Raw genomic sequence first — 25,013 nt, 5'->3', positions numbered from 1 at the left:
TGTCAGTATTATATCTATAAAAATTGATGATGGATGTTCATATGTAGTATATCCTGGTTTTGTTTTAAGTTTGCAGCTGAAACAGATGTAATCCCAAATGTATATATGCTGAAAAATCCTCCTAGAGCCCCAAAGAGTAACTAATTATCTCTTATCAGACGTGCACCCCGAACAAAGGAAGCTACCAACGTGCCACCTTTGTGAGACAATCTCTCCTCTTCACAGACTACCTCAAGGTCACCCCAAATATACATACAATTCGCTTTACTTCCCAAAAGACACTTCATCTACCATGCCCTGACTGGAGTTATTAATCACTTTTTAATGATGTGATGTAGTAATGATCATTTTTTAATGATGAAAAGTAATGATCACTTTTTATTAATCACTTTTCAAAACCAAATAAAAATACCACCAACTCAAAACCACACCATGATATGTATTCCTGAGGACAGAAAGTCCTCACAACCGAATTGCTGCAACCTTTTGGCCAGCTGACCCGCACATCTACATCTAACTCAGTAAACTTTTGGAAACAAGTGTTTGTGGTTGTCTTTTGTAACGTTCTTCACCGAAGCCTGCATAGATGCCATAATAATAAATGTAAAATATTCTGCGTAGCAAAGGTTATCCCTGCAGAAACTTCAGACTGTAAGTGAATCCTGGAAAATGTCCCTCTTTTCACATTTGCAACAGTAAGAATTACTGATCGACGGTAATGGCTACACGTTCTTTAGAACAGAGGAAGACAAGACTCTTCTTGGAGTCCAGCAGCAAGTATTCTGTATTTATCTATATTGGGTTGACCTCCATCAGTGCCCCCCAGCATTAGCAAACTATTTTTGGAAGCCACCAGTCACCTTTGCTTGCCAGAGGTGATAAGGCACCAAAAACTGATTTAGCCCTTTTGTAAGACCACGGTGCTAATTTACTCTTATCTTTCCCCGGCCCCTACGCTTTTCTTTCGTATCTCCAGGCCCATAGCTCCATTCCCGCAGCCTGTGTTTCCCAGCGGCAGCCTGCTGCGGAGGCAGGGGGCTGCGGGGGAGAGGCGCCCGCCGAGGCCTCACCAAAGCCGCCCGCAGGACGCGCCTGGCGGCCCCGCCTGCCTGCTAAAGGAGGGACGGACGGACGGACGGACGGGACGGCGCCCCCCCGCTCCGCACCGCTCCGCTCCGCACCTTCCGGACGTGAGCCCCGCCGCCCGCGCACGCTCGGAACCGCCCGGCGCGGGGCGCAGGCGCCGCCGCTCCCGCCCGCATGCGCAGAAGGGGGAGGCGGGGGCGCCCGTCGGCCGCCGCGGCGCTGCCTGGCGGGCAGTGCGCATGCGCGGGCCGCGGCGCGGCGGTTTGAACTGCGGGGCGGTTGGAGGCGGCGCGGGCGGGAGGTAACTGCGGCGGGGCCGTAGTCATGGCAGCGGCCGGGGGCCTCCCCGGGGCGGCCTCTCCCCCGGGGTGGGGGGACCCTTGCCGCCGCTCTTGGGGCCCCGGAGCCGGCGTCCCTTAGCGCGGCGGGGGGGCTGGGCCGGGAGGGCCTGGGTTCCCTCCGTTCCCTCGGGGCCGCTCCCCGCGTCGAGCGGCCAGAGCATGACAGAGGCTCTGCGGGGGGAGCCGCTGCGGGGAGCTGGAGGGGGAAGGGTGTGCCTGCGTCGGCTGGGCAGGATGGGATGGGTGTTCGTGCCAAAGACCCGTGTGGGAGCGTCTGGCGCTGGAGAGCTGTGCCATGGTGGGCTCGCTGTTAGTAACAACTGGTGTTCCAGCCTGTCGGTTCTGCTCCAAGGTCTGGTGGCGCTCTTCTCCCCACCAAACCTTTCTGGTAGAACTCCTGCAAGGTAAAAGAGTAAAAACAGGTAAAGCAGGTGCTAAGGAATCTGTGAGAAAGCTGTTGTTGTACTCCAGAATGCAGTAACCGAGGGCTGTTAGCTCGATCAGCTTCCTGAACCACCTACAGTGCGCCCAGGTGATTCGAGATGCCACAAGCAAGGTTCCAGAGCGTTTGGGGTTTTCTGCAACTCTTACATGTCAGTGCAGCTCATGCCAATCTAAGCACAGTATAGTCGCTATCAGGAATCTTCACTGTTTTGAAGCATCTCAGTTATTGTTAGTCGCCATCACGCGAAGCATCTTTGTGGGAGTTGTGATGTGCTTGGTGTTGTCCTTTCACACTGAAGGGGTACACTTCACCTGAGGTCAGTAGGTTTCGTTTGTAAATGTGAATGCCCTGTTTGTGGAGATCAGTGTGTGCTTCAGAGGAGGTCTTGACATAGCTAGCCAGAGATTTGTTCTTGGTATGCTGCACAGGGAAGTTAGTGACAAACCTATAGGAAAATAGGGATGATTCTAACATCTTAAGGCAGTGAGAGCTGAAGAGGGTGTATGAATTGAAAATCATTCTGTTTGATTGTGTCAGGAAAGCTGGGAAGCAAAAGACAGGCTCCAGCAATCCAGGGACATGCATGCATACTCTACCAAATCCAGGAAATGGTAGCAAAATTTCACATTTTGTGGGTAAAAGGTTGATCTTTCCAGCATATTGAGGAGAAAATGCCACTTTGTATTTCACCCAGAGCTAGGCAGTTTTGCAGGGTTGGTAGCTCTTGTGCTTCACTTGGAAGTTTACCAAAATTTCATATTTTTTTCAGTTCTACCTGCTAGGTAGAAAGGCTGCAGAAGAATCTAAGTTTTTGTAAAATAGGATGATAATTGTTGTGATGATCCGCTAAAATCTGTGCATTACCTTGCAGGAAATCATGACCTGTTGACTGATTACGTTGGCATACACAATACAAGTAATAAAACTGATAATGCACAAAATAAACTCAGAAGAAAATTGTTGATTGTGTTTTGCTAACTTTCTGGTTATGTTAATGTTTGGATCAAAATACTATATAAAATTTTATCAGATAATTTTTAAATTGGAAGGAGTTTGTGTTAATTTTTACTTGTGAATTTTTTCTTCCCTTTTTTAATGAAAGGAAGAATGGAGTTTTGATACACTGTTGTCTGTGCATCTTCTGAGTATATTGTCTGATCTTTCTGGGAGCAGGCGGCCCTAAATTATTTCCTCTGAAGTTACTCTGTTACGTTATGCAGGATCCCTCTAAAATCTGTTTGTCAGGAAAATAAATTTTTCTTTTCTTGCAGGGAACCAGCTCACTGATGTTCTTCAGCTGTTGGAGTTTGGTCTATTTTCTTGCCTCTTCGTAATAAAGGATTGGAACCCACACGGCAAATGAGTAAAATTCTCCAGTCTCAGCTGAGAGTCTAAAAAGATGCAGCGAAGACAGAGTTCTAAGACCCCAACGCAGCCTCTGCAAGTTCACCATAAAAATCAAACTGATCTCTCTGCATGGCGAAAAGGAGGAAGAATTGACCCTGAAAAAAGTGTCCAGAATCATCAGTCTCCTAATGATCAGAAAAATGACAGCAAGCAAGACTCCCTCGAGCAAGCTTTGAGCTACTTTGAGAAAGGTAAGAGTAGTTTTAAGGTTAGCTACCTAGGATTGAAAAGATAATAACTAATTTCTTAATAATAATAATAATTTAAAAAAATCTAATTTTACCTGCTGTTTTCCTCTTTAATCCCTGGGCTCTGTAATCTTTCTTTAATGTCTTAAAAGGTTTTCCCTTTTCTGTTACTATGTAAAGAATCCAGAAAAAAGAATGTAGGGACAGTTCAGAGAAGTTTAAAATAGTTCATTTTCAGTTCAGAAGTTGTTTCATCCTTGTGTTTGTTGTCTCTGTTTTTTTTCCCTCCTAGTTCAAGACCGTGTTTCACTGAAAAAGAACAATATTCTGCAGAAACACTTGACTACTGTTGAAACCATTGCCCTGCAAAGAGGGCTACCCCCTGAAGGATTTGATGTATTGCTCAATGTGGCACTCAGTGGCAAACTTGGTAAAATGTTTATATACTGCTAGCGTGTCTTCTGTGACCGTCTCTTTCCCCTCTAATCAAACCTGCTTGAGATAATGTGATTATGGTGACTGTATTGTTAGGTACTTTAGCGTAAAATTAATCTTTCTGGCATGCTTCTGTGTAATTTCTGAGTTCATGCTAAAAATAACCTCAGTTCTTGCTACAGGGGAGTGATACCCAGAAAAATATTACAGCTTGTTACAAGTATTTTTTGAAAAGCTTATTTCCTTTGTTCATAATTGCAGTCCTCTGAAAGGCTTAAAGGGTGTCCTTAGCAACCATTGTGTATTTTCCTTGTTGTAACTGTTTGTGTAGGTTTCTTTTCCCTGAGATCAAAATAATTGCACAAACTGACATAGTTGCATTAGTGAAACTTGCTAAAATTAAAATGTCATTCTAACAATCAATTCAGCAATGTCAGTGCTGCTTTCTTAGAAATGGTGGCCACCATTTATACTTCTAAATAATGAAATATTCAATCAAAAAAACTCTAAACTTTCCCTTCCCTCTGACCCAAGAGGAGCACACAGGACTCTTTCCCCATTATGCAAGTAGTTTAGTCCATTTCTTGATCTAAATTTACTAGCTTATCTCCGGAACACTAATCTGCTGATGTCTGGCTGATAGTCATATACTCTTTTGCTGAAGGAACTCGTCGTTTAATGTTACCAGAAATTTGTGTTACTTTTTCTTGTTTTGCCAAGAGTCTTAAGGCTATTTTAGTACTAAAATACTTGGTATTCAATTTTTTTTCTTAATTTTTTGAGGTGTAGGTAAGTCCCTATTAGATTCTTGTGCACTGTTACTTTAAGCAATGAAGCTCTGAATAATGTTGTCCAGAGGGAATTTTGACCTAAGCTGCAAAACCGTATCAAAGAACCTGGCACATGAGCACCATCTTATTTTAAATTGTTTGTTTTCCAGCTGATACAGTGAATACTCGTTTACTGAAGAGCCTGGTTCCAGCCTCAGTAATACCAGAAACTTCCGTGGTTTCATCTGTATCTTGGCTCTGTGTCAGTAAATGCTCAGACAATGTCCAGGTAAATGTTTACAGTAGTTATTGCTTCTGCAAAGGAATTATGAGGACAGATTACTTTCAGGAAGCAAAAATCCCGAGGTTTTAATGTACAAGGTTCTTACATAAGATACTGTCATTTAGAAAGATTGACAGAGACACCCATTGCTGGAACGGCAGTGGGAACTGAGGAGCACTTTTTAAGTGTGAGTGGAAATTTGCACAGTTCCTGCTTGTCTTTGTATCTCTGAATTCCTTAGGAAAGGTTTCTCCACCAACATTTCTGTGAAATACTTCAGCTATGCGAGGCATTCTTCAGCAAGTTATCCCTTACGTTCTGTGTACCTTGGCCGTGGCAACATGACTTAACGTTAGCAAAACAGTCTTTTTTGTCTTCATGTAGTCTGCTCAAAGGTTTACATTATAGAGTCATTTAGGTTGGAAACGACCTTTAAGATCATTGAGTCCAATCTTAAACCTAACACTGCCAAGTCCACCACTAAACCATGTCCTTAAGCACCACGTCTGCCCGTCTTTTAAATACCTCCAGGGATGGGACTCGACTGCTTCCCTGGGCAGCCTGTGCCAGTGCTTGACAACCCTTTTGGTGGAGAAATTTTTCCTAATATCCAATCTAAACCTCTCCTGGCGCAACTTGAGGCCATTTCCTTTCGTCCTATTACTTGCTGCTTGGGAGAAGAGACCGACCACCACCTCGCTACACCCTCCTTTCAGGTAGTTGTAGAGAGCGGTAAGGTTCTCTTAAGAGCCTTCTCTTCTCCAGGCTAAACAACCCCAGCTCCCTCAGCTGCTCCTCATAAGACTTGTGCTCTAGGCCCTTCACCAGCTTCGTTGCTCTGCTTTGGATGCACTCCAGCACCTCAATGTCTTTCCTGTAGTGAGGGGCCCTCAGATCATATCTGAAGGTTAGCGCATATTCAGAGCTGAGCTGCTTTTTCCATTCTGATATGGCAGTTGTTGCTCTTGGCAGGATTTCTTTCACAGCTGAATTATCCCTGTACTGTTTCTGCAGCTATCTGGTTGTCCTTGAGAGTGGCATTATGTGTATCATTAATGATTGTCTCTCTTAAATTGGCTAGTGACTGATCTGTCTTGCTTTTGCCCATCACTTAATGTAATATGGCTTTTTTCCTATCTGCAGCTGCTTTTTTTAAGATGGCTGATCACAGTGTTTGACTTCATTGATCGCAAGGAACAACTTCATGCCCTCTATGGTTTCTTCTTTTCCTTCCTGCAAGATGAGAAGATGGTAAGGAGAGCTGAAGAATATATGGAATTGACAAACCTAAATGTTCGTTAGTAGTATGCATATTAATGCTAGAATTAATCTGGAGTAGCTGTTGGTTAGACACCATTTTCTGATGGCTGGAATTTATTTTTTTTTTTTTCACTTTGCATTCTAAGATTGCTCAGTAATTTAGATTCAGAAACAGGGAAGTACTGTAGGATTATTTTAGTTTTGGTGCTGTGGTCTGGTTGTTTAAACATGTTTCCAAGAATTGCTATTCTGCATCGCAGACAGAGTGACGGTATATTCTGTCTAAATTCCCAAGAGTAACTATGATGCTGCAGTCTCTGGGATTGCCTTTGATGTCAGACATCAGCAGGTGAAGTTTCCCGATCCTGGGGAGAAACTGACTTGCATACCTTGGGCAAAAGGAAAAAAAACTTTTAGAGCAATGTTTATTTAAAGGTGAGAAATTCTGAATGCTGTTCTACTTAACTGATTTGAAATGTAGCTTAAATGAGAACAAGTAATCAGAAGATTTCTGCTATATGGCAACTGTAAAATCCAGGTGCTGTAATATTGAAGTGTTTGGATTCAGTTTGTATTAAGATGATCTTGGCAGTCATGTTAGACAGATGAAATTATTAATATTCTTTCAGTTTAGGATATTTTGTGGTTAAGACTTTTAAAGGTCCCAAAGTTCTGAGTTCTATTTCTTGCAAAGTTTCTAATGGTTTTAGGTTAACATTAGTTATAATCTTTTCATAAAACTGGATTTAAGTTCTTACTCTTTAAAATAGCATTTTCAGGCATGATGGGTCAATTGGAAAGCGCAGCAGAGTTGGTGTGAAACTAATTTAAGACCCTTACAGCCTCAACTGCAGTTAGAAGCTCTAATAAATTATTTTGATTCAAAGGTGCCTTTCTTTTTGAAAAAGTAATTGTACTTTCACTGCTGACTCCTGAAATATCTAGACCATGTTCCAAAAACCAAGATCCAAGCTCACTGAATAGCTTGATTACTATACGGACTGCTCATAGTGCAGATAATGTTTCTAATTAAAATTGACATATGTGGGATGTAAAAAACATGCTACTTCCTAAGGGAAGTAAGGTATGCTCTGCCTCAATGAGGACGCAGTGAAGACTTGAGGCAGCCAACTCAATGAAACAGTATAAGCTTGTGAAGCCTGTATGTTGCTTTTAGTGTATCCTGGTTCGCAATCTGCACCAGCAGGATAGTTCATTGCTGCCTTTTCCTTGCAGTGCCCCTATGTCTGCCACCTGCTCTACCTGCTGACCAGGAAACAAAGTGGTGAGTCGATCCAATTGTATGAGATGGAATACCATTTTTTTTTCCTTATTCTGTTTCCTGGCACTGCCTTTTCTTCCAATGGATCTACTACAATGACTAGCCAATGTATTGCTTTTAAGGCAAGGAAGTATGAGTGGTAGTTCAGCCTGATTTGTGTAACACTTTCTGAATTGGAAACCTGTCTGTTAGCCTAGAAATAAGACTAATTGCTTCTGCTTGCTTTGACATGACTTTCTATAAAAAAAGTGAAACTGCATTTTTGCTTAAATGTCTGATACAGAGGTTTTTAAATCCACTATGTTCTTAATTGTATTTCCAGTCAAGCCTTTTCGGATTAGGAGACTGCTTGACCTCCAAGCAAAAATGGTGAGTTTATTTCAAATCTTGTAGAGTTTGAACTGTGGTTAATAATGCAGTTTGTAAGACTAATGTTCTTACAGGATGGAGGAGGAGTGGCTAGTGTCTCAGGATAGGGTTAGACTTGGAATTGTAGGTTGTAGTCTTTGTAGCATCAGGGCTTGTCTGTCTTGCATGTGCATACCTAATTTTAATTTGTGTTTTGTGAGAACATGCAATGACATGCACAAAGCTATATGTTTTATGGGTAGGTGTGCTAAAAATCTCTGAAGCAAAGGGCAGCTTAATTTATCTATTACCATCTTTAATTTTCTATTCATCTTCCTTTTTCAAGTGGTATCAAAAATGACTGAGAAATACAAGATTGTTAAGGGTCTTGCTCCCTTTTTTGTAAGAGAAAACTGTAGCTATAACAACATTGTTTTGGAGCATTTAGACAGCAGAAGACTGTATTTCTCATAGTTTTGATTGCTTAATTCCTTTTAATTAGAGTTATGACTACAGAAAATTCCTTCTTCAATCCCCTTCCTATGGTATTTCATTGACACGGTTTCTGTTCTTCCTTTCGTTTTCAGTTGTTTATCTATGGTTACTTACTGACATGTAGCTTTAGAAAGCTTTTAGTAATCACTGGGGTTTTTTTGCTTCTAGAATATAGTATTCCGTTTCTATATTAAACACATACCCTATATGTTTTTCCTCTTGTTCTGCTATTTGACAGGGAATGCAGCCTCATCTGCAGGCTCTACTATCACTTTACAAACTCTTCTGTCCTGAGCTGGTGACCATAAACCTTCCTGGGAAAATGAAGGTAAGGAATTAGATTTAATCTATTTGGAACCAGTACTACGACAGTATTTGTACCAAGCTTTCCATTTAAGCTATAGCATGATTTAGTGGTGAAGGTTAATTCTATTTCCTCTTTTCACTGAGTAAAATCAGGTTTAGATGAGGGTTCCTTGCCTTTCATTTTGTTTCCTCTTCAGCACAATGAGATGAGTAGGAATGGAATGGCATCTACCTTTATCCTTATGAGGATTACTTTAATCCTTCTTTTGGTGTTCTTGCTGGCTTTGACTTGTTTGACACGATGTCAAGTTCTCCAGGAAACAAACTGTCTTATTTGTACAACGCATTGTCCAAATTGCTGACTTTCTCAAGTACAAATGACAGTGGAAGTGACTTCCCACTTGGAAAGTCTATGTCATAGGAAAGAGAAAAAAAAAAAGTGGGGAAAAATGCAGTAAGCTGACTTGTCAGATCCTCAAGATAACAGCAAAACATATGACTCTGCTTTTAGAGAGGCCTGTGTGTGTGCTTAGCCCTTTGACCAAGTAGAATATATGTAGCAGAAACTGAACATATAACAAAAAAGCAGCAGGTGAGACCTAAATTCTGCAACAAATTTTCTTCTGGTACTTCAATGGGATAGACTGAGGGTTTGGGTTTATTTTTTTGGAAGAGACATTTAATTTTTATGTACGCAAGTTGTGTTTCTATAAAAGAAAATTTGTTTTATTTCAGTCTGCTTGTGTACTTACATTGCTCTATAAATTTGTACTTTGCATTGTGCTGCAGTCATCTGTTGGAGCGTTTATATTTTTTGGCATGCACAGAAATGAATAACTAGCAACTAAAACCCAAATACCTCTTCGACTGTTTTTATGAACATACTGTGTTAACTTGTATAACAAAAGCTTGATTACCTAGGCCGAAGCCAATCTGAATACTTTTGTGATAGTTTGGCACTTCATTAGGATTTAAAGACTGACTGCAGTTGCAGTGACAAAAAGTAAGTTTTGTGCAGAAAAGGTGTCGGGTTCATTTTTCCGGTTTTCTTTTTAGCTGTAGTATCTACATTAATTTGAGAATTCAATTACTCGTTGAATTGTTCTGTTTGGCGGATATCACTGATGTTGAATTAAGGAAGCTTTCCTAGTAATGTGCATAAGCATACCTTGGCCATGTTTTATTTTAATGTGTACTTGAGATTTAATCTATGAATTGATGATTGATCTGAATGAGGGTTATAAATCAGAAGTGTTGGAGATCTTTTCTGAAGAAGGGGACATCATTTCAGCAGAAAATAAAAGCATAACTGTTGAACTATAATCAAAAGGTAATGAAACTGAGGAATGACGAGAGTTCTGTGCTGTGAAAACCTAGCCTCTTGGTCTGTCAAGCAGAGTTGAGTGTATATACATCACTGTGGTGATGTTTATCAGAATAGAAACTGATCTTTCTGTTGCTTTGTCTTAGTTTGGCTTCTTGCATAGATGTCTGATTTATGCTTTCAGACTTACTTCAAGAATTCAGAGGGCCCATGGAAAGCAGCAATCAACACAGTAAGGCAAAGAAACCAGGAGAACTCTCCAGTGTCAAAGCCACTGCTTTTAGGCACAGCTCAACCTCAGTCACGAAAAAGGGTAGGTTATGGGCCTAAGGTAGACCTTAAAAGGTGCCAAGCAGCTGTTTTCATTATGAATATTGGCAAATAATGGGAGTCAGGCTTTATTTCAGCATTGGGAAGGGTGGAGTAGCTATATAGAAATGCAGCATTCCCATTATAATGAAAGCCTGGATACCTTTTTTGCAAAACAGGGTCTTTATGGGAACACTGGTCACAAGTGCACTCGACTGCATTGGAAACTGAGTCATTGCTATTAATTTGTTTCTTTTCTACAGAAATGGAATACCCAGTTGATTATACCTGCAAGCAGTACAAACAAAAATAATTTAGAAGAGGACAGGGAAAAGAACCATGTTGATTTGTACAGTATGAATGAGTCTTTTCCAGTGGAGCAGCTGCAGACCTTTTCTCAGCTCCTACAAAATATCCACCATCTAGAGGTGAGTTTCAGGAAGGTCTCGGTAAGCTCACTGAATATTTTGAGAGGTCAAAGGATATTCTTCTATGCTCTGTTTATATGTGAATAGTGTGTGGGCTGCCTAGTTCTGACAGAGCATCTAGTCCTACTTAAAGGTGATGAATGAGTCCTGGAGATGGTCTTGTTGCTGGTAAAAGGATTGGAAAACTCTGATAGAATGAGGTTCTCTGGCAATTTGCTGTTGTAAATACTGAATAACTTTTTTTTTTTTCTTGATTTCTCTTGCAGTTTCCTTCCCAGATGGGTTCAGTGCTAACAAACCCTTTATTGCTTCACTACATGAATTGCATCAAAGATGAATCTATTTACCTGAGGCTCTACTATTGGATGGGCCAGACTCTTCAGGAAGGTAGGAACTTAGTATTACCTTGCATGGTAGGAAGGTAAAAGATGTCTGAGGCTTTTCAGCTTTCAATAGTGGTACTTTGCTATTCAGATTTATAGTGATAATCACACAGCATTAAAACAACTACTGGAGGAGAACTGAATTTTGTTTTCCAATTGTGCTTATTCTTGCTGTGCTTATATTCAAATACAGTCTTCTTTCCTGTTTAGAATGCACCTGGTGTGTGGCTGATAATAACCAATATGAAGAAGAATTCAAGGACTTCCTGGAAACTGTCTACAAGACAGAGTGTTTCTTGCAGGTAAGTGCCTGTTTGGTGGAAGCCAAGGGTTTCACGAAGTCTTCTCTTAAAATACTTTTGGGACTTACCTGTTTCCTGTAGTATCTCTGAGAAGTGAGAGTGTCTCAAGTAATAAGAATACATATTCCTATAGCAAGTCAATCTTCTGGAGATGGCCTTGTTTTCTGCAGGAAAGATAATTTGAGAATGATATTGAGAATCGTAATTTGAATGTCCTGGTGAATTGTATGGCAGGAAGGAGGCGTAAGCCTCTTTCTTTCTCCAGGTTGAAGTGAGCATGGTAAGGTGCAGGCGTATGAGATGACTTTTTGAATGTTCATCTTCTGCTTTGTAGGAGGGATTTTCTTCCTGTGAAGTGTTCCTGTATAAGAGCCTTCCTCTCTGGGATGGCTTCTGCTGCCGATCACAAATCCTTAGACTTGTGAGTTGGATCCCTCTCAGCAGCTTCTCTGGTATGTGTTGCAGATCCTTTGGGTGAGGCTGGACAGTGTCTGATGTTGGGGGATAGAATTTGTGCACAGACATCATGCTACTCTTTCATTTGTTTCAGAAATGAAGTCGCATCTCTATGATCCGCTGGCACAGCTCTTTTTCACATCATCCCTCTACTTTAAGGTAATTTAAGTGAGTACAGTGGCTGTTTACTTCTAGTTGATCTTGCTTATCTGTGCTTGTGTCAGGTGTAGCAGCCTGAGGGATTGTAGAGGAAGTCTGTGCCCAAATAAGGGTAAAATATATACTTACAACATAACTTCTTTGGGAGTTCGAGTGCCTTTAAGATATTTTCTTTTTTGACTGGAATAAAACTGGACCACTGAAAATAAAAAGAACTGGTAGTACACAAGACAATAGTTGGTTTGTTTTATTGCAATTTTAACTCAGTATTTGAAACTTGCATTCTCCAGGAAAAGCTGTGTAACGCATACATTCAGTTCAAGGGGGCATGCAATTATCTCACTGCTCTTTGTGGTCCTGAGAAACTCTTGATATCTTTCCTTATATATGTCAATTCTCATGGTATTTTTTGTTTAGTATTATTCACTTATGTAAATTGTCATCAACCTGTTTTCTTTTTGCCTCTTGTAGTGCAGTGTTCTTGAGAGCCTGAAAGAGCTGTTGCAGAACTGGTTAAATTGGCATGTGATTCATCTGGATTCAGAGTCTGACTCTGAAGTCCATTCTTTGTAAGTTTGTCTGAAATAAATGAAATAGTGTGCTGTGCACTGCTCACTAGTGTATTTATGTATATATTCTAGCCCTGTTACCTAGCATAAAGACCGACTAGGAGGTTAATAATGCTATAATGTTTCTGCTGTATTGTAAGCTACCTTGTCAATCCTGTTCTTTCTCTTTCTTTAAAAGTATTTCTATTGACACTGAAAATTGAAATGTCCAGAAGTCAAAATCCTTGTAACACTGACAGCTGGGTCATGTTTGTAATAATGTTGGTAAAATATGTTACAGGGTATATTGAAGAACAAATGTATGTGCTGAATGCTTGGTGGGGCAGAAGGATAAACTTCAATTTCTTTTTTACCACTTTTTCTCTTTACTGTTTGCAAAGAGGTATATATACTAATGTTGCGTCATGTCATTCCTGCAGGAATACCACCCTTTCTGGACTAGTGAATGTGGTGGCTGAACTGATCCACTTTGTTGGATGGATCTCTACTGTTGCATTGCATTTGGAAAACAATCCTACTTTCTTGCTGTACTTCATCCTGGATTTCTATGAGACCGTACGTATCCCATTCATTTTGGCTTCCAAAATCCCAGTACTCTAAGGCTGTTTGCATTTTTTTAAGCTAGAGCGTGAAAACACCTTTCTCATTGTAGTTTACAGAACTGTGATTAAATGCAAGAACGTTCCAAATACTTGGTAGATCTACAGGTGATAGCTGCTGCTGTTGCTTCCATAGGCAGAACTAAATATGCTGCTAGAAAGTGGTTGCTCTGAAGTCAGAGGTGAACTATGGAAGGGGAAGTAGCAATATGGCATAACATGCTTTTTTAATGCGAATTTATAGAAAGGAACAGTGTTCAGTGCAATTGCAAACAACATATCCTGATTTTTTCCTTAAATGTTCCCTTAGAAAAATGAAGTTTTTTCCCCAGTTTGACCTGTAGACAAACTGAGCAGCATCAAATAGGCTTAAGCCTATTCTCTAGCTTCCTCATGTCCTCTCTGTAGATGTGCTTACTGCCACTTGAACTCCAGCCATGCTGTTGTTGCTACCACAATTTGGATAAAATTGTGAAGAGTTGCAAAAACAATGATTGTTCTGGGATCTACTTGTAACTAAAATGTCCATTAAAATTGCACAAAACTAATGGGCAAAAACATTTGCACAAGACAGTGTGTTTAAAATAAGTAAATACTTGTTTTATGGGAATATACAGAGAATCATGCACCCTTCAATATATGATTATTGGTGCTCTAGCAGACAACTAGGATTTGAATTTTTTCTTGACGTTTTGTTTATGTATTCAGAACTCTAGAGATTAATAAAATCATGCAGCTGAGATACTAAGTAAAGAGTCTAGATTTCTGAAAATACCAGTTTTGTTACATACAAATATCAGCCTATACCTTACATGATATAGCTATACTGAGGACAAGAGGAAAGGTGAAGGTCTGGCAAACAATCTTTAGTGAAAAAGTCTGTTATGAGATTAGGGGAAGGAGTCCTAAAACAATTGTTGTGCCTAATTTAACAAAATCTAAAAAGTATCCATCTTCAGGATGGCAGGCTGTCACAGCTTAATTGTTTATGGTCTGAGTAACTAGACATATTCTGAGACCACTACTCCTCTGAGAATGATGCATACTTTCCTGAAGAGCGTACCTTTGGGAATAGTTACTGTGGCTAACCTATAGAGGACAGTAATGTGTTAAGTTACAGCAATATTGCTTTCAATTATTTATCCATACTTTAAGACTGTCATTATAGCTGAAGATCTTGTTAAATCTGCAATTTTAAAATGTCTTTTTTACTTGAAACTCAACCTTAAATTCTGAACATGAGTCTGATATAAAGCCATGTTTTATGGCCATATAATCTTTTCTCAGAGCAAAGCTTTGTTGTGTGTTCATGCAATTCCAGCAAAGTCAAATAGAAAGATTTTATTTCCCAATTGGAAGAGATGTGTGGTCTGTTTGGCTTTCTGGTATGAGCCAACCAGGCTAGGAAAAAGGTCAGGTCTAGTTCAATCCCAGCTACGTATGTCAAAATGATCTAAAAGATCAGAAAAAAATGGCTGCTGCTTTTTCACAGGGATCTGGGTAGATTTGACTCGGCAAGTAACCATGTCAAAACATACGGTATACCTAAACGGTTGAAGCAGAGGCTGAGATATGAACTGACGAATATGTCTCATACTGAGAAGGAAACCAATGGAATTGCTTCACCCTGGCCTTCCCTCTGAGGTGAAGTTGGTGGAGCTGGCTGGAAGGCAGTGTCATGTTCTCTTTTGCTCTTAGATTCTTCGGGGTTTGTTAATGGCGGTAATAATCTGCCTGGATTTGCTTCATTCCTGCAGGTGTGTGACATGTATCTGAGGTACAATCTGCCTTTGTTGATAATGCCTCCTGCTGGAGTTTTCTACCCAGCGCTTCTCAGCATGGATTCTGTCAGCTTGAACCAGCTCTGCTACATTATGTACAGGTACTACGAATGGTGTGGGCTTGAGGGACTCCTTGTCTTCTCTTTCAGTCTTTTGGAAATGAAATTACTTTGGTGTAAAATCTGAAGTCTACTTTTTCTTACCATGCAAGGCAAAGGTGAAAGTTCCAGTTGTGCCCAGCTTTCATGATACAGGATTTTATAGCTGTAGTTCCTACTCTTTTTTTCCAGTCTGTTATCCAAAGTAGCAGGATTCTGACCTGTTTCATAGTATTATTTCCGTATCTTTGATATGTGAAGGAAGGAGTTCCCACATTGTTTTGAGAGAACTTCAGCCAGCTGGAATCACGAATAGTCAACTAATACAACTTCTCACTCCTGTGCTTTGACCACTAGACTTGAGCTTTTCCTTACAAATTCTGTAATGTGCGGAGTAGGCAGCACTTCTGCCACCTCCAGACTCTGTGGGAATTTGGGACTGCCTCATGCTGCCTGCAGGTCCAAAGCCAGCACTGTTTAGCTCTCTGCAGGATCCACCAACATGGCTGCTGTTCTTGGCCTTGTTAGTTCCAGTGGTTGCATCTGAGAAGAGTAGCCAATTGTTGACAGCTGGCACAGGGCACTCCATGTGGCTTTTTCTCTAAGGAGTCTGCAGGGTAATTAACATGACAGGATGGTCTCTGGGAAATAAGAGGAGCTAGTGCTTATTATATAGAACAACTGTCAAGTTGCATTACTTCCAGTGGCTTCTGTTCCTCTGCTTAGTGAATGAAAGTCTCCCTTCTTAAAAATACATTGCATTTTTCCTCCTGATTTTAAGGCTGTATGTCAATTCTTGCCTATTGCCTTTATGAAGGTGACTGTCTCAGGCAAATGGGTCATGTCTTAATTATTTAAGAGGTGAATATTATTGGGTGTCTCCCTACTCTGCCTGGAAAGGGGGGGTCTATGACAAGTGATAAAGTCCCTTTGAATTCTTTTTCATGTCTCTTTTTTACCAGTAAAGTTTGATGATGTCGTGGAGGAAATAAGCTTTCTTAATACGTTCCTCCAGCTTTTTTCAACACTTGTAGGTAGTAAAAATTTATGGGCACTTAACTTTCTCTTTTGTTTGTTTTTCAGGTATCGAACCAACTTGGTGGCTGCAAAAGAAAATGAACTGAGTAAAAAGGTATTTTGGACAAATCTGCTACGTGCTAGAATGGACCTTAGCAAGGAGTTGGGTTGAATGGATGGAAGGTGTTCTGATGGCATTCTTTTAAGACCTGGAGGGTGCACACAACTGCTTTGGGGATACTATTTATTGATTTGTTTTCTTGTCCCTCAGAAAATACTGCAATTCAAGTTCAGCAGCCAGACATACCAAGAGTACAACCAGTACATAATAGCTATGGTGGGTTGTCTGTGGACATCCAGTGCATTCCAGAAGGATGTTCATCCTCAAGGTCTTCATATGGATGATGAACTGCTGAAGAAAACCACAGTGCAGGAATTCAAAACCAGCTTTAACATTGTCTACCACCCAGCCATGATGGGCTATGCTGTCCTCTTCCTGCAGCAGGTAATGGTGTAGGCCAACGTTTGGGCCTTTGGCAGCACCAGATGTTCTGTCTTGACAGTTTCTCGAGAGAAGTGTCTCTCAGTGTACTGCCTGACTTGTAGAATCAACTGAGCTTTCAAAAGCTGATATGGCATTCTGTGTTTGTGTCAGATCAGTGGCACAATGTGAATGGTCTTTGCATGGTATGAAAGCATGAATGTAACAGTTTTAGATGTGAATTTGTGCTTATAATCATTTTGAGGATTGAACTAAAATAGCTAAATAGTTAAATAAATGACTAATTCAGTAAAAGCTTCCCAATAGTGAGTGCATCCTGCCTCACAAAATATGGAGTGTGACCTAAACATTTGAACTCCAGAAAGTCAAGAAATATGTAGTTAAATTGTATACAGGTGTGCACAGTAGAACTTTTAGCAGTGCTTTCTGGCTTTTGCAGTAGCTTTTGAGAATGGCTTATTAAAAAAGAAATACAAGTAGCTACTTCAAGTACAGAAGTAAGATAATATGGTGCTGTCTTGTATTGTCCGATATGAGTTCTGCTAGTAGTCATCTTGAATTCTGGGTGCCATCATGTGTTCAATGCAGCTACTGAATGGTGGAGGGAGTAGCTTGCCGGAGTTGTTACTGTTCTGAGATGTGCATGCTGCTCTGAGAAATCAGGTTTTGTAGGCTATCCAAGGGGTGCATAAAGGTGCCATTTTGTTGTGAGGAATGCTGGCAGATTGAAGGCATGTGTAGGTGTGGCTCCTGGAATGAAGCAAGGGAAACCTGACATTAAAGTTGAAGTTGAATGCTGGTTAGGAACACTTCACAAATTTGCCTTCGTTTATATACTCAGTGTCCTGAATCTAGGTAGTTTGTTTCTTACTGCTGATTAAACCCAAGTTTTGTCTTTGCTAGAGGAGGCTATTTTATTTTTGTTACATACAACTTCTTTTCATTGGTCTTTCTGCTGTTGTAGCAGGATTAGTTTTTCATATCTTTTGTCTAGATCCTTTCTGTTCTGAGGCTTCCTGATTCTTCTTTGTAGCTTTTGCAAGTAAAAAACAAAACCAAAAACAAACCCAAAAAAACCCAACCCAAAACTTTCTGGTGGAGAATTTTTGCATTCTTCCTACTGCAGAACCAAGAAAGAGATTTTGCTTAGCAGCTATCACAGGTGTGCCTTAAGACAGGAAAAAATATTCGGCTGCAGTGCCATCTTTTCTTAAACACTTCAGTGCTGAGCACCAGAGGGCACTGCTCTGCAGCACACTCAGAGAACACAAGCAATAATCTAGATGTCACTAGGGTCTCTCCTCTTGCTCTTTCTCGTTGTTGGGAATTATCTATCTAATGTTTTGAAGGGGTAGCTTTTACCCTGTAGAGAGACAATGGTTAAAGATAGCTACAAATATTCTCTGTTGCTATCCAGCAATGCTGCAGCACAGGGCAAGAAGGTCTCCACATTACCTTGCCACTTGTGGACGCAGTATGATGCAGGAAGCCCATGCTGAAGCATGATTCAAATCTCTGAATTTCTTTGCGCTCCTGCAGCACCTGATTTAGGAGGGGGCTAAGCAGAGGCCCAGCACCTCTGGACATACTTTTTATCTGACTTGATACTGTTTTTATTCCCTCTCCTTAAGGCTTGGCCAGATGATACCACCTTCAACTTCAGTTTAATTAAGGTAAGATCTCTTCTTTTAGCAAAGTGAAAACAGGCAATTTTCAGCAGCTATGTAGAAGAGGATGAGGTGATAATATTCACCAATTTCACAAATGCTCCATAAAAATTTTGAAAGGGGAAAATTCCAGCTGTAGACTTTGGTTCAATCTCTTAACAGGGCTAAACATGAGGACATCAACACCTGAGAAGTTATGTATCTAGCCATCTGTGGGTAGTGATCTGAGATTTTTATATATTTCCTCCATGAGTCAGTACAGTATCGGGACAAGGCTGTTTATTGTTCTCTGCAGGCTCCAGAAAAAGTTCTATTTCTCGTGTACTTGAAGCAGAATTTCTATTACCAATGAACTTAATATTAAATTTCTGAGATGGATGTGTAGCTTTATTATAGCTTTGAACAGGGATCCTCCACTGACCAAGTACAGCAGCAGTTCGTTTCCTTTCCTGTATCACAGTGTACTTCAAACCTGATCTGGAGGAATTTCCATTAGTGATGGAAGAAAGGCTTTAATATCCATGTTCATTTGTTTCCTGACGTCTTCACTGTTGATCCAATAGACTTTGCTCTTTTTAGAACTGGGATTTATAAACATCTTCAGTATTTAAAAAAAGATCATGATTTGTCATGTTCAAGCTAAGAATGTATAATACATAAGAGAAAAGTTTGGGCATTTGGGAACAGGATGTGACCCTGTATACCTGTGGGTATTTACAGACTAGGATGAATGTTGTCAAACTGGCAGGTGATATTTGCAGACTTTTTCTGATTGGCCTAAGAAAGAGAGAAAGCTATGTCCTGCACATCTGACTATTCTTTCTGCTTTTATAGGGAAAGAAGTGGAACTGGTATCTGGAATATCTCTATGCTCAAGGTTTAAAGGGACTGAAGGTCTTTATTGAAAGCAGCATCAATCGTGTTTCCCAGGCCTCTCACAGTAAAGCAGGAAATGTGCAAGTGTGACCCTTGGGACTCACTGGAGCCTTTTTATCATCTGGAACAGGAAAGCAGAATATCATGGACTGTGTCACTAATTCTTCCTTCCTCAGAGGAAAGAAACAGAGCAATTACCCTTGTCTGCGTTTTTGTACTGACATCTATTTTAGGAAAGTGAAGACATGGAAGGAATGCTTAGGCTGCCTTGGTTCACTAACACCGAACCCCCTCTTGTCCCTGCTGAGCTTCTCTGGTCGGAGGCTGCTGAGCTCATGTTATGTATCATCCACATTTTTCATCCTTATTTTTCTCTGTTGGAGTATCTGCATTGATTGAGAAACAGACGTTTTTACATCTCAAAACTGCAGCGAGCAGTGCCGCTTCATTTATAAGTAATGTTGATCCCTGACCTGCTTTGGCTTCCTTGACAGTAGGTAATGAGCAACAATTTAATCAGCCTTTCAGGGATACCGTATATGTACTGGATTGGAGCACTACGAGTTTCCCCATTCCCTGTTGTACCATGTATATACTGGCTTTGAACAGGCTGACCAAACTGACCTTCCTGAACTTTGTTTTCATTATGAAGCTTCCAAAGGAGACTTTTTGCTAACATTGCTTATAATGTTCTTCCAATGCAGCTGGAAAACTTGGTGCTCAGTTGATGGTTTATTGATGATTTGAGCACTTGAACCATGTTGCCTACAGCTCACCATTTCCTATTGATAAGTGCAAATGAGGCTTTCCTTTTTGGGTTTTTAGGTCTGTATGTGTTGTGTATTATACCTGTACATACATATAATTTATATTCTATAAAATGTTTCCAACATGCCATTTTGAAGGACGTCTGCTACAAGATGTGTCTTCTCATATCATTTCATTTTAACACTGAGTAGAAGTTGGGAGAAGGTGAACTCAGGTCTCCAAAATTTGAGTGAACTTTATTTCACTGCTGTAAAATGAGGTTGTAACCACTTGAAACATGGGTCAGAGTATACTGAATTTTTCATTGTGAATCTGTACTTTGATCCAGTAGAAGAATCTGCCCCGAGAGTGACTCCAGAGCCACTAAGGATGTGTTTGGTTTCTTCATCCTCTCAAAATTAGACTGGCTCTAGGTTGAGTACCGTACTTCTTGGCTCAAATAGATGATCTGGTTAATAGGTGTGTATATATATTTATATGCGTATATAGATTCTCTTTGGAGAATAAGAAAACCTTTCACTGAAGACTTTGAAAGAGAGATTTGCAGAGGGATCTGGTTAGACTAAAGTATTGCCCTTTCTCGTCTGGCTGTGTTATTCTAGCTAGTATACGTGCCGCTTGCTAATTTCTGTCAAGAGAAACAAATCTTCAAAAATCCTGATTATATTTTCTCAACAGGGGAAGCTCCACAAATTACAAATTCCTCCAAGTGTATACGTTTCAAGATGTGGCCCTAACATATAACCAGTTATCTCCTTTAAAGGCTGGTACTGTTGTTTTGGACCAGCTCTGCTTGTTGGCTGAGGACTATCCCAACACCACTGCCTGGTGATCCCTATCATAGTGTTGCCTATTGTTTGTTAGACTCCTTAAAGGTTTCAGCTAAGGACCCAAGCAGGAGAGCTCTGTAGCTCCATAGTTGTTTTTATAATTTTTCTATGAAGCTACCTTCAGGAAGGTATTCGAAATGCTAGCACTTATGCTGGAAAGCCTGTGTACTACATTCCTTAAGGAATCCTTAGCTTTTGTCCTTACACCATACAGTTGTCTTCCAGTGTTGACCAGACTTGTACTTCCATATTGCTGCACTGGGATTCTGTATAGGAATAGGGCTGGAAGGATTGACAGCCCTAGGAAAACATGAGGTGAAGACGTGGACCCAGTTATAGATCTGTGTATGGCAGGCTCATTCAGTGGGGAAGGGATCAAATACAGAACATCTCAAAAAAGCATTTAGTTCTAGCCAAGAAGACAGACTTCATGTTACCTGGGTGTTGTTTGGATTTATGTGGAAGGAGCAGAGATCTGTAGCATTCCTGTCAGACTGGAAGGTGCTGCCAGAGGTTTCATTTCAGTTGTGAAAGGTGCCTAGATTCTTAAGTGTGTGATGTATGTAAATATATTTAAAGAGGCTTATAGCAAAGTCCTTTAAGATATACTGAATGTTGTATTGTTATTGGTCCCTGAGATCAGTTTTCCCTTGAGGTTGGTGTTTGGTTGAGGAAACACAGAATCATGTTATGGAAGACTGTTGTTGCAGCATCACAGGTCTTTTATTATACCCTGTGTTACAAAAGTCTTTAAACAAATTGTGTGCAATTTTGTCGTTCAAGTGCACAGGCTGGACGCTAGTCAAGACCCATCCATTTCCTGGTAAGTGACAAATAAGTGATTTACCTCTGGTGCCCTTTCCTGCCTGTTGTAAGGTGCCTGCCATACGTATGCACTATGAAAGCGTAGCAGAAACAACTGTTTTGTGGTACTGTTTGATAGGAACAATGCAGAGGAAAAGTTCATTTAAGGCTCACATTCATGTTGTCAGTCAGCACCCCAGAATGTTTAAGTTTTGGTCAGGCCTGTAACCTCCCTCTGAGGGGATTACGTTCAACATGTTTTACTAGAAAGAAAGTACGTGCTTTCATGTCACTCGAGTCTGCTCTCTTGAGCGTGTTTTTTCTTTCTAGAGGATGCTGTTTCAGTGTCCAAATTTCTAGTATCAGCTGATCCCAGGGAATGTTGGTTTGTGTCATGTCTCCCCATGAGTAAAAGTTGATGACTTCCTCCAATATCTGGCCTCCCTTCTCAGGACGCTTCTACATGCTTTCAATTTATGCAATTTGTAATATTACAAGCAGGTCAGGGCAGAGGTCATTCCAGCTCAACCACATTCTGGAGCTTTTCTAGTAGCCTGTTTAGATGCTTCCAGAAAGTGAGGCCTTTCCCTTTAGAAAAATCTCTGAGTGGGTATTAGATAAGATTTCAAAGAGCCAGAATCCTGTCTGGGGTAAGCAGGCGTAGCTCCACTAATTTCTAATGGATCTATGTTGAGTTGCAGCAGCTGAACATCTGGTCCATAGTTCACAGAACCGAAGCCATTAACCCTTCCCCTACCAGGCACATTGGCCTGAGCATTATGCATCTGAAAATGCAGCTGCCTCAGGCTAGAGTTAAGCTGAATTCTTTTTCTGAAGTCATGCTTGCTTTGTGTTTCTGTTAATAATGGTTTTATTTTGTGGGGAGATGTGCGTTTTTATGCATCAGGCTGTGTTGCCCTTTCACAGAGAGTTTGCTCTGAAAGAGTTAATAATTTCAACCTGTTTTCAGCTGGAATGAAGAAACTGGTTCCTCTGTGTCCCTGCTTTCTATTCTCTTGTTGGCCTACTTCCCTCTGCTTGCATTTTGCATTCCTAATGCCATGAATAAATCAGGACCCAAGGATTTAGAAGGTGGTACAGCTGTAGCCACTCAGAAAATTGAACCTCTGAGGCTTGTACTGCAGCTCTAACAACTGCCAATACGTGTGCTCCTGCACTCTTCTAATAACATTTAACTGGTACCAAAATAAAATTCACTTTGCCCTTTTTATATAATGTTTAAGTTTTTTGTGCCTCTACCCAGCATCTCCTCACTTGGCTCCCTTTGTCTTTTAGTTAAAGCTCATTTATAAGCCCTTTCGGGCAGAGCAATCACCTCCCAGCTGCTGTGACAAAATGCTTTATCACAAATCTTTGCACAGAGTAAGAGTAAGGGAAACTGAGGCGTCTCACCTGGCTAAGGGTTCATCTTCTCTACAGAATCATGGCATAGTGAAAATCCTGTCTAGCTGTGGTCCTAGATCCTCTGATGACTTGTCATTAATAACACACACTGGACTCCTTTTATTTGTAGCGCTGTGGCTCCTGAGAGAGTGTTTCAGGGAGCTCTTTATGTGCTCTTTTGTCAGGGTACACCCAGCCTGGGCGAAGAACAACAGGCATTGGTAACAAGCTTGCTCTGGAGGATGAATATCTTTAAAGTCTCCAAGTATTTCCTACCAGGAAAGATGTTGTACCAATGGCTTTCCCTCATTATGGCTCTGCTTTTTAGAATAAAAGTAATGATTTTAGTCTGATAATGGTTTGATTTCACTAAACTTTGCTTTTGGCTAAGAAAGTCTTTTATGACCTTCTTAGCATATGGTGACATGGTTGTCAGCACAGGATTCCTGAGATCTGTATCTAGCTGTTAGACCTGCCTGAGTAACTCCCAAGTAATTATAGTTGGCAAGGGAGGAATTGAAGTACATAAATAATGTTCAGTAAAGTGCCTATCTTGTGATGCTGCTTCATTTCTCTGCTTCTCAGTTTCCTGTCTTGTAGGAGTAAAAAGTCTGCATAGCAGAGGGTAAGATTTTTTTTCTAAAAATGCCTTAATTATTTTGGCATCTAATTTCCATTTTCAGGCTCACTACAGTCTTGCACAAACATAGAAACTGAAACAGTTGGTCTTCAAAAAAAGCTGCAGGTACCTTACACGGGCTCTAAATACTATTTTAATCCTGACAGCATTTAGAAATCTGTAGGCTCAGACGTGATCCCATTCTGCAGCTTAATGAGTGAACATGCATCAGGCAAACTTTGGTACCTGCCAGAAATGTCACACAAAATGGACTGTTCTAGTACAGACTAGGTGATGGGATATTAAGTCACTGTAATGTGGCTGAGCTCCCGAGCCTCAGGCACTGGGTTTAGGTGCAAATTGCAACAGATACTTTTGAAAATTTTATTCTCTGTCTAAATCATTTGGGCGCTTCCTTTAAAGAATTCACTGATAAGCTTCTTGTGCATATGTGTATTTTTATATGCAGCTGTATCCCCATGCAGTTTGACTCGCTCTCCTCCAGTATCTGTGCTGCCTGTAAGTCTTGAGTGTGATCTCTGCAGGCAGAAGCTGCTCTCTGCAGGTTTTCTCCCAGCCCTCTCTCTAGAGTCTAGGCTTGTAACATTCCCATCATGGTTTGTCGTACACGGATCACTAAGCAGTTTCCTTTCTCTTAGGGCACCTCTGTTCTATGTCGAGGTGAATCTTCGGCAGCTCCTGTGTGATTGCTTTTCCGCTCCTTTGTGTGCGTGGCCCAGTAAATAAGGACAGGGATGGAAAGCACATTGTAAACGTGTTGACAGCTTTTGAAGAACAAAACGGCCCCTGAAACCGCCTGTCTGCCTTCCCCTTCTCTCTTGCATGTTTTTGCTTTCTCTTCTACCATTTTCTCCTTTCTCTTTTCTTTCTTCATCTCTCCCTCAAATTTGTTTACACTCTTTTGACACCCACCCCTCGCTCTTTTGGTGCTTGCTGCTCTGAAAAGATTTCCTGTCTCCCCTATAGTCCTTCTCATTTCCCATTCGGGGGGGACTGTTTCAATCCCTGTGCGGGAACAAATGAAAAGGGGGATTCATTCTGTTTCTCAGTGCATGTCAGCTGTCTGCTTGCATCAGTTCTCTACCCATTCTTCTCTCTCACCCCAGGTACTGTGCTTTTAGAGAATATCCCGCTGTTTTTCTAAATGCTTTCGGCAGGGTAGAATCTGTGCTTGGAAGATTTTTGTGCTTATTGATGCTAGCAAAGGAGGTGCTGTTATTTATTTGACATCAGTTATTTAAACAAAAAAAGGAACAGGATGGTACAATATCTGGCAACCATTCTTATATTCTTCTCAAGCTGAATTTAGGGCCCCTAATTCTAGTTTTGTTCCTTCTTGTTGAAAAGAGGCTCTTTGTGCTCTACTGACAAGGGTGCTTGCCTATCTAATGTACTGGAAGTGATGGGCAGGCCTGTCCCTTTGTGCGAGATCTGTTCCTTCTGACTTTCTC

General features: G+C 40.8%; 1 protein-coding gene across 1 annotated transcript; it reads left to right on the top strand.

Annotated features, from left to right (window-relative positions):
* Positions 1-1,697: 1,697 nt before the first annotated feature.
* On the top strand, positions 1,698-21,242 carry CENPI (centromere protein I). The gene is made up of 22 exons (XM_009468075.2): positions 1,698-1,831; positions 2,744-2,788; positions 3,144-3,470; positions 3,760-3,897; positions 4,843-4,961; positions 6,099-6,206; positions 7,452-7,500; positions 7,820-7,866; positions 8,579-8,668; positions 10,155-10,283; positions 10,543-10,707; positions 10,974-11,094; positions 11,301-11,392; positions 11,727-11,844; positions 11,943-12,007; positions 12,479-12,576; positions 12,996-13,131; positions 14,933-15,057; positions 16,138-16,186; positions 16,343-16,576; positions 18,205-18,246; positions 19,075-21,242. The coding sequence occupies exons 3-22, from the start codon at positions 3,272-3,274 to the stop codon at positions 19,204-19,206; spliced, it is 2,256 nt and encodes a 751-aa protein (XP_009466350.1). The 5' UTR covers positions 1,698-1,831; positions 2,744-2,788; positions 3,144-3,271; the 3' UTR covers positions 19,207-21,242.
* The last annotated feature ends 3,771 nt before the right edge of the window (positions 21,243-25,013 follow it).

Source organism: Nipponia nippon, unplaced genomic scaffold (genome assembly GCF_047370975.1).
Source record: "Nipponia nippon isolate SJK-2023a ecotype South Korea unplaced genomic scaffold, ASM4737097v1 scaffold_12, whole genome shotgun sequence".
Lineage (NCBI taxonomy): Eukaryota > Metazoa > Chordata > Aves > Pelecaniformes > Threskiornithidae > Nipponia > Nipponia nippon.
The sequence above is the reverse complement of the archived record's forward strand: the minus strand, read 5'-3'. Positions and strand labels throughout refer to the sequence as shown.